The 9,929-nt window shown below is 46.2% G+C and overlaps 1 protein-coding gene across 1 annotated transcript; it reads right to left on the reverse strand.

Annotated features, from left to right (window-relative positions):
• Positions 1-5,203: 5,203 nt before the first annotated feature.
• Positions 5,204-9,319, reverse strand: LOC115082646 (bromodomain adjacent to zinc finger domain protein 2A-like). The gene is made up of 3 exons (XM_029586848.1): positions 9,168-9,319; positions 8,375-8,518; positions 5,204-7,716 (listed from the first exon to the last, which is right to left on the reverse strand). Exons 1-3 carry the CDS (start codon positions 9,263-9,265, stop codon positions 7,548-7,550), a joined length of 411 nt encoding a protein of 136 aa, XP_029442708.1. The 5' UTR covers positions 9,266-9,319; the 3' UTR covers positions 5,204-7,547.
• Between the last annotated feature and the right edge of the window lie 610 nt (positions 9,320-9,929).

Raw genomic sequence — 9,929 nt, forward strand, 5'->3', positions numbered from 1 at the left:
TCAGCTGGCTGTAAACTTGTAGTTTTATCTTGAAAATAAGAAACATGTGTTCCCCAAATTGTGGAACAGGTACGTGGCTTATAACATCATAATGCCCACTCCTTCCATTGGTTAATTTCAGATCAAATTCTGATGTCCTGGCAGCTTGCTCGTTTCTCTTGGAGTTTAGTGTTGGGTAGGAGTAGTGTCAAAATTTAAGATCTGACCTCATAAATGCTACCGGGGAGGCATAAGTAGGTGGACATTTATTTATCCACAAAAAAGCACTTTGTTTTGTAATGTTGTAAGAGCTGGAGCAACCTTCCTTGCTACTACAAGAGATTATTATATTCAGTTGCCTTTATTTTAATTTTTGAGACAGAAATCACATTCCTGCCCTGGTTTTATAGCTGTTTGGCTCTGTAAATCACAGCTGCATTAAGGGGGCCAATGTACTAACTATGTAAAGATTGTTACTGTATGTAAAATAGTTTGTAATAATGCAAATCTATGTTAATGAGATGCACAAGCATCAGAAATTGCTAATAAGCTATTAGCAGGGCAAAAAATGTTAAAAGGTGCAAAATGTAACATGCATTAAGGCAAAAAACAAAGTTGAGGAGGCCCAGTTGAATTACCTATCTGCTTTTAATGCATGTACACATGCAACTGTGGTCCTTATTAATGCTGCTGCACTAACTTGTTAAAGGCAGCCATTAAACATCAGGATAGCAGACTGTGGCAATGCAGTTTAGTACTATGGCCCCAATGGCAGCATCAAGTATTGATAAGGTTGCATTGCCATTGATTGTGCCAGCTGATAGGCAAATGCAGGCTGCCAAGATGGTGGTGGTGGTGGTATAGTCCTCCACCAAAGTTGGCAATCCATTGGGCTGGTTAGCAAGGTCTCTTCCTGCCTAGAGTCTCTAAAGCACAACGTGGTCTCCTTGCATTAGAGTCCATGGCAGCTGTTTTATCTCCTCTCTAACCTTGGGCCAGATCAAGTGCCACCAATCCCAAGCCCATTTCCCCTCCTCCTATCCACCCATCCTTACATTCTTGCCTTTCGTATGCTGTTATTACCACCGTGCTGAAAACTAACCTCACAAGCCAGAGTGGCCTGAATAAAAACACAATGGTGTTGGCCTTACCTTGAATAAGTCAGCAGCTGTTTTATGTTTCATCTTCCTGCAAGTATTTTTTTTTTTTTTAGTTAAACGTTAGCAGCTTTGCTGCTGTGGATGAAGGGTGACTAGAAGTTTTTGTTTTTAGGTTGGACAAGCAGACAGGGTAAGCTGCCAGGGCATAAGCCAGGCTATGGTTAAGAGGTAACATGCATTGGAGGAGAAACACAGCAATTACCGACTACCCCCCCCCTCCCCTTTCTAATAAAAAAAAAAGCTATGCTGCAAGTGGCTGTGCATTTTGTCTTCTGCCATCTTTAGTATGGGCCTTTTGAAAGGGCAGCACTATAAATTTTGTTCTGGGATAGAAGCAGCTAGGAGCTGAGCATTTTCAGTCCCTCCCTTTCCCTTCAACATGTGGTTGGGCGTTCGCTGGGGGTAGAGAGGGGGCCACTTCGGAGAGAAAGCTCTGGCCTTAGATATGTTTCGTCGGTGCAGGGCCATGTAGTCTGCAGTTCTTCCAGAGTTTAGAAATTTGGCTTGGGGTTGTAGTGTTGCAGGTAATGTGGGTGGGTTTTTTTTTTAATGCTCTATAATCCTGTGACTTTACTGCTCAGAGCTGCTGTCTGCATTCCTCTTGGATTTTCTCCTCTCATCTACCTCACCAGCTTTCTGCTGTGTGTATCTTTAGGAATCGGCCTTGCTGCATGGCTGACTTCTTGGAGAACTGGGGCTCGGCTCCCCCTCTTATTCAGAAAGAAGTCTTCCTGTTACATCCCCATCCTTCTATGGATTGGCTCCCCTTGTCTTCAGAGGGGGAAGAGTTTCATGGCTTCCAATACCCATTTGATTGCTGCTATTACTGGAAAGACTGTAAAAAAATGTGGAATTTGTATGTTTCTTTGTTTATGTTTCGGGGAGGGCTTTTTCACCTTTTGGCATAACCACCTGCTGCTGTAGTTGGGGTTTGCTAGAGGTGAGAGAGAGGGCTGGCTAGAAGGGGAACCAGCAGGCACCTTTAAAACAGAGCTGTGCCATAGGAGAAAAGTCATGCAGCTTGGGCAGGCCTGCTCTGTTAACTTGTAGGTTAAACTCGCCGAGTTTAAGAATCTGCTGTGTTTTTCTAAATAAGGGAGATGAGCGAGTACTTACCAATCTGGGCATCAGGCCTCTTTGAAAACAGAAAAAAAAAAAAAAGAAGAAATAAAATCATGCAGGTGCTGCACAGGTGGGTGTGGCAGTCTGCCAGTTTTTACAGAACACCACACCTGTATGACCTTTTTCATACGTTCCTTGCGTAAAAAAATAATATACATTTAAGTAGTTGAGCTAGAACTTACAAGTATGCTAGCAGCAGAAGACTGCACATGCCAGGATGCAATGCAGGGGTTATGGCCCTAGTCCTACTCGCACATATCCTTTATTGAGTATTGCTACTGGCACTAGATTTTTCTTAGCGCTACAGTAGGGATTCTCTGCAGGCCTGAGCTGTTTGGGGCAGGAGGAGATGCTACACATAAGAGGGGCTGTAACGTTACCCAATTTTGAACTGGGCTTGCCTGCTTGCTTAGCTCACCTGGCCATCGCACAGGACCCGTTTCTCTAGCAGCAGCAGCAGCTGCGTAGCTCCTGGCCTGCTGTGGAACCAGCTGGAAAGCTGTGCCTCTGGCGGGGGAAGGGTGCAGGCCCCTCGCGCGTGCCATGGCATTGACGGGGCACCTCTCAGCCTGCCTCGGTCTCCCTCACCTACACACCAGTCAGGAACTAACCGTTTAATTTATACCTAGGAACATTTTGTACAGGTTTGTAAACTGTTTTTTGGTTTTATTTTTTACAAAATGGGTTTTAGTTTTATATTGGCTCCTCCTTCCCTCCCCCAACTCCTGCTAAAGATTCATTCATTCCTGATCTTACCCACCTCCCTTTTGAGCTGACAGTCACAGCTGATCTTATTTTGAGACAAATGTTGATGTTGTTTTTAAATAAAAGATGAAACCTGAAAAAGTTGGGGGATTTGGTTTTTAGTTTTTTGTTTTTTTTTTTGCCGAGGTGCTGCTTTTCTAGAATGCAAGGTGGCTGTACTGACTTAGGACCATGCTTTGGGAGGGGGGAGCAGGGGGAAACCAACACAGACACAGCTGCCCTCCCCAAGCAGCCAGCCTAAGCGTAGCATGCTGATCTGCTCTTCCTCCTCTGCATGGTCTTGTCATGGGGAAGGAGGTCTCAGATACACTTTATGTACCGTATTACATTGGCAATACATGTACTGACACTTAATTACTCTGCTAAATCAGGGTACGGGATGCATAAGTGCCAAGCTCTGGTGGGTTTGGGGGTTGTTTTTTTTTTTAGGTATTATTCCTGGTTGCACCCTATAGGGCTGGTGCCCTGTAGAAAAGAGATTGGAGCAGGGCAGGGCTACTCCACTACTGAATCTGGCCTTGATGGCAGGTGAAGAATTGTTGAAGTATTTCATTAGAGGCCCTTTTGAGATCTGTGCCAGTTTTCACCATGAGCTCACCAGGTTAACACAAGGTGTTGTGCAGCAGGGGCATCCCCCTCTTCCTACCAGTGCAGAGACTGTATAGCAATGTAAAAAGTAATAGCACTCCCCTCCCTCAAAACCAGTCACTCGTAAAAGCACCTTAACAAACGTGGGGTGTTTTTATTCAACTGCCACGCACGGTCTACAGTTGCACTTAAAGAACATCACGTTGCAACATGATTTCTAAACTCTTTTCTTTTAAAAATGAGATTGATCCTAAAAATATAGAAAGAAATAACTTTTAAATTCACAAAAAACTGTACATTATCAAAAATGTCACTAAAACAAACACATTTGGTTATATCAAAAAAAAGGGTAAGAGAATCCCCTTGCTTGGAAAGAGGACCTCTGAACCTGAACCTGGACTTTAATTCTCTCTCACTTGAAAATTGTCAGATAGCAGTGAAGAGGAGGGTAGGGATGAACAAGGACTCTGCTGTGGATCTGCCTGCATAAAAACATTAACTTTTTGCTTTTTTTTTTAGAAATTAAGCGCCACTGAACTTCCAGTGAGGGCTACAGCTTGCTCAAGTTGATCTGCAAATTTAAACTTTTTATATTAGGATTTTGTGTTAAAACTACATCTTCATCACATATCAATTCTGAGAAATGTCCTCACTATTTGCCCAAGAAACATGAGGGATATCAGTTAGTAGGCAGCAGCTGAGCCCTCAACTACTGATACGCAAATCATCATAACCCTTCCCAGCACAAACCTCACCCTCTTCTTCCCAGCACAAACATACAAATCCTGAACTTTTTTTTTGAAACATTAATAAACACATTAATATTTTTTAAATAAAATAGTTTCAGATAACCTTTTAAAAGGGAAACAAAATACTATTTTCATTGTCTACGGGCTAGTGAGCTCCTGCAGCCTCACTAATCAGGCTACCTAGGAGGCCATCACATACAGCGCCTTGACTGGCAGAGAATTTGAGGCCCGCCTCCAAAAATGCTAATGAGCCTGGCTGAGTCACATGTCAGGTACCAGCCACTGGTGTAAATGGAAACATTAAAACAAACTAACAATTTACATAAATAAACTTAATAGATTCCAGAGACAGCTTATAGCAGAAAGTGACATCACAAACATTACGTAACGTTTCCCATGAGAATAGGTCATAATATTACTTTAAAAAAATATATATATTATATAACAACAAACAGATCCATCGCTCGTTACAGTGCAGTTTAGATAAAATATAAATATTTATGCATATTATAAAGTCAATTCAAATAAATCTTCAATCCATTTCTTATTCAAAATGCAAACAGAAGTCCACTGAGGTTAGTTGATAGAATATTAACAACAAAGAAAGGCTAGTTTAAAGAAGAGGCAGGGGAGGAATGGGACGTACGTTTTTAAACCTAGCTCCCCCCCCACTCAAAAAGAAAAACAACCTTTTTATATCCAGTGCTTGTGTGATGAATGGCTGAGACTGAAGGGGAAGACTCCCCCACCCTATCACAAACACACACCTTTCCCTCACCCCATGTTTCCCTTTTTGTTCTCATGGTGGGGGGCATAGGGGGATGTCCCCAGTCGCTCTTGCCCTTACAGGAATGTAATCATCTTTTTTTTTTTTTTTTGCGCAAGGTTGGGTGGGGGAGGGGGTGCGGCCAGTGAATGGAGATCCCAGCACCCAAAGCTAAGAGCTGCTGTGCTCTATCGCGACCCTGCTGGGACAGCTGCCTGCCTTCTCAAAGTCAGTACCCGTAATCTTGACTCCGGCAGCCATCACAGATTCGACGGGGCAGAGACACCGGCCACTCCGTCTGCACCCTCAGCCTGAGATGCAAGTCAGTGAACACGAAATGGCTACTAGGAAACTCAGTGTTGCTACAGAGGGACATGGGGATGGGCTGACTGAAGATACAATACTGGGTCTAGGGTCTTGCAGAAAACAGCAGGGCAAAGTCCATAGTGAATGCACTCTCAGTCAGCCCGTGCAAGACACCACAGGGAAAGACTAGTGTTTTTCTGTTTTTCTTTTTTCAGACAATTGTATCTAGCAGAGCTGTGGCATTTTCTCTTTCAATTCAGTGGGTGCCAGCAGCAATTACAAAGAAAAAATGTTTTTTTTTTTACCCCAATATTTTGACAGCAGCTGACCCCGTGCCACAAAAATATCCACACTGCTAGGTACAGGAATGGCAGTACAGAGGTGCTATAGTAGTGTCAGGAGATAAACAGGTTTCCAGAAAATCAAGGATTAATAAACTGAAATTGCACAGTTAACAAAAAAAAAAGCAAAATATGGAGACTTCTTTGAGCAGGAGAGTGGTCTGGGCCAGAACATCAAAACACCAGAGCAGAGAACTATGATCCCAGAAAGGACACCATATTGGAAATGGACATGGGGGCTGCAGGACCCACAGGAAAACACTCCAGAGATAGGGGCTGCCCTTAAACTGCCTCCATGACCTGGTGCTAACTTGGCAACATGGGAGCTAACCTTTCCAGTGCTGCCGGAAAGTGCTTCCTTACAACACTGAGACGATGAGGAAGGACAGAGTTAATGGCACAGTCGATAGTGGAGGTAAGAAAGAATAGGTGATCCTGAAAACTGCAGCGCACTTTAGTAGGAGGAGGAGCCTGGTCCTCTTATCTCACAGCAGCTCGTAACTCGGCAAACCCGAAGTGAAATCCTGAGAAAGCCAAGGTTGTCTCGAAATATCCGTTCTGTGCCAGATGGGCACGGACTTTCACAGAGGTAACCACTTCGCTGCCCCCAGCCATACACCCTGCTAGCCAGCACCACGTGGCACGCCCCGCAGTAACAAACACGGAGGGAAGCTACCACTGCACAGCACGGTAACGGAGCTTTGATAAAATGGGACCCTATGGGCCGTGTGGCTGTACGACCCAGCTGTTGATTCCTGCTTGTCTGCGTTAGGAACAGGTTTCCGAGGATGATCAGCGAAGAAGCACCTGGACTCAATCAGAGATCCTAGCAATGGGAGCCACCTAAAGCAAAAGGAACTTCCAGTTGAAACAAAAAAAAATCTTGGTACAGATTAAAAAAAAAAAAAAAAAAAAAAAAGAGAAAATCTGCCCTGTTCTTTCTTGGGAGCAATTATATTTTGTTGTTGATACTATTTTAATGATAGAATGCTCAGAACCTAAAAAGAGTTAAAAGGCAAACAGAGGGGGGCATTTCTTTCAAAGCTTGATGAGTATGGGACAGAAGAGAGAGAGAGAAGCAAAATGAAGGCTGTAAGGAGCTCCTTTCTTTCACAGAGGATGGGTTCTTTCCTGGGGGAAACGTTGCAGCAGGGGTTTCTGGCAGGAAAGAGGATAGGAGAGATTTCAGAGGTAGGAAGAGAAGGTGAGAGATGGGTGATTCCCGGATGGCAGCAGTACTAAGCGGTCAGACCCCCCCCCCCCCCTGGCTTTACTGGCCTGTAATGCATCAAATGTTTCAACAGTACAGAGCCGGGTGCCCTGCAGGGGTGTGCACACGTGTGCTGCCTCTAGGTCCCCCCCCCCCCCCAAAACACATTCACTAGTAAACTATTGCTATTATTAAATATTCCCAGCTATTTTTTCCTTTTTTCTTTAATTAAAAAATAAAACAGGGAAAAAAGGTGTCTTTTTTTTTTTTTTTTTTTGGCTTACAGTCCATGGTGGGGAGTTTGTTCCTCGTTTGGTGCATCCGTGAAAGCAAATTTCTCAATTCTTGCCCCTCCTGTTGCAAAAAAAAAACAAACGATTTTCTTCCCGTGCGCCGACATACAAAATGAGGACACGAGGAAAAGGTGGTGGTGGTGGTGGGGGCAAGCGTGCGCCTCCCCCGCTGCACCACGCGAGGATCCTGGGCTCTCTGAGTGATAACCCCCCACCTGTGCTGGGAGGGCTAGTGCAGAGGGGACCATGGCCCACACCCCCCCCTCAGTTAGCGATCGGCCGGTTCTGTTCCCTGATAGAACTCTGCCCAGCGACTCTCATAGAACTTCCTCAGGGAGAGCCCGGCCTTGCCCACCTCCGAGTCGTCTTCGTTGAAGGTCTGACAGTTGTCAAACACCAGCAGAGCATCTGCAGCAAACTCCTCGCAGCTGAAGTACCTGGAGAGACCAGAGACAGAGCAGATCAGCACTCCCCTCATCCTCAGAAAGGGGCTGCCCTAGGCAGCACTGGATTAGCACTCTCATCCTGACGGCACCCTGACCCTAAATCAGGGCAGGAGCTCATCCTCTGGATGTCTCCCCCAGGTTTGCTGGCTACCTGGGATGTCACTGTGCAGATGGGGAAGGGGCACTGTTGAGTAGAAGTGAGAGGGTGATTTCTGATATCTCATTGTGCGCTTTTTGTTTATGGCTGCGTTAAATCTTTCATTACCGACACAAATGAGAATAAAACTCCATGTTCTCAAACTAACTTTCCTTTCAAAGCATCTTGGAAAATTGGTGCTAAACCCGTGTGAGAGTGCAGCCTGGGATCTGCATCTTGGCATTTCCAGCAGTAGGTGCCATCTCCCACCTCTTCCAGTGAAAGACATGCTATCAACTATCACTTAAACTCTGCATGGGAGAAGAAGGGCTCTGGCAAAGCACCACTGCTCGCCTCCTCAGAAGACATTAATCATTCCCCTCTTTTCCAGAGTCCAATGCATTGTGATTACCTACTTGTCCCTCTTGCCATGTCCTACTACCCAAGCCAGCCTCACTTCTAGTCCCTGCCCTTAACTTTGCTACTAATGCAAGAGACAAGCCTGCCTCTTACCCTCCAGTCAGCAGCTTCTCCCGCATGGTAGAGAGGTCCATGGGATTCTTGATGATCTTCCTGTATCCAGGGACCAGCCTGGGATTAACAGGCTCCAAGAAGGGCCAGGCATCCTCATGGGACTCCATCTCCATCAGAATAATCCTAGGAAAGGGACATTCCCAACATAAGCACTCTTAGCTCACTGCTCCCGTCTGCAGTTGCACCATGCAAGCTTCCGCCTCCACGCCCCCCCTGCTCCATGAGCCTAGGCTCAGAATGGAACTCAGGTCTCCAAGCTCAGCAGAACAACCGGACCTTCAGGTCAGGCTCAATGCACGCGCCCAACCAGAGCAATCCTACACGGCAGTTCTGCGCAACGCACTGCAGTCCACCTGATTCAGTGAAGAGCATGCTGTCAGCACCCGAGGAGCAAAGCCCGGAGATCCGAGCACACAAAGCACAGGGGAGGTCTGAACCTTCTCATTTTTGAAAGGCTCCATGCACAAACGTTTTCTTTTGTGCAACTTTTTATAAAGTGAGTTCAAATCTGTGTGCTACAAGCCAGTATAATGCAAATAATATTGGGATTTCGTGTGTGTGCTCACTCACATAGCTTACAAGAAGCAGTGGGCTGCACTGAGGATGGGGAGAGCCTGTCACAGAGCAAGCCAACAGCACCTAACAGGAAGCATTTGACATGGAGCCCGTGTATGATGCCGGGGATGGCAGGGAGCATAGGGATTAGTACCAGGGTGGGAGAGGGAGGGGGGAAGGCGAGGGTCACACCGCAAAATATAGGGCACATGCTCACTCGCAGGAGGTGAGGTCAACGTTGTGGTTTCTCATGGATATTCGCCGTCGCTTCAAGGGAGAAAGTCCTTCACTTGAGTAATGAGACACCACTGCCATGCCGCCATTCTCTCGCCGCCGCGTGCCCAGCGCCTTCTTTGGGCCATCACCCTCCAGGAACTGAATATTCTCCCGCTCTTCCGCTTCTTCTGACGCTGTGGGGTCAGCGAGTGAAAATAATCCTCATCTGCTTGCTGGCAAGAGAAAAGCAGAAGGCATTCTAGGAGGCATTTTTCTTTCCTACCTGCTGTCTGCACCTCCCCAGCTCTCCCGTTACTTACTCTGGAGACACAGATGGGGCAGAACCAGTCTCCCTCGGGGACCTCGGTGATCCTGGGTCGGTGGCAATAGGTGTGGCAACCGCGGTCGCAGCAGTCACACAGCAGCAGATACTCGTCGTCATCTCCCTTCCGGCACACCAGACAAATCTAAAATGGCAAAAAACCAGGAGCTGGTGAGCCCAGGCCTGAAAAGATAACCATCGGCTCCTTTTCAGACCGATTCTGGGAACATACTCTGTCAGGAGTCATGCCTATTTATTCATCATCAAAACGTAACCCCCTACTGACGTTAAGGTAATAGCAGAAAGATCCATTTCTACAGCTGGAAAGCTGTTGTAGCTTTACTTTGCAGGAGTTACATTATGGGTCCTGCTGCACCATCAGCTGGTGCTTATGCATGGTGGGTGACGGTGGTGGTGGTGGGAGGGCGCAAGACACAAACA

Source organism: Rhinatrema bivittatum, unplaced genomic scaffold (assembly GCF_901001135.1).
Source record: "Rhinatrema bivittatum unplaced genomic scaffold, aRhiBiv1.1, whole genome shotgun sequence".
Taxonomy (NCBI): Eukaryota; Metazoa; Chordata; class Amphibia; order Gymnophiona; family Rhinatrematidae; genus Rhinatrema; species Rhinatrema bivittatum.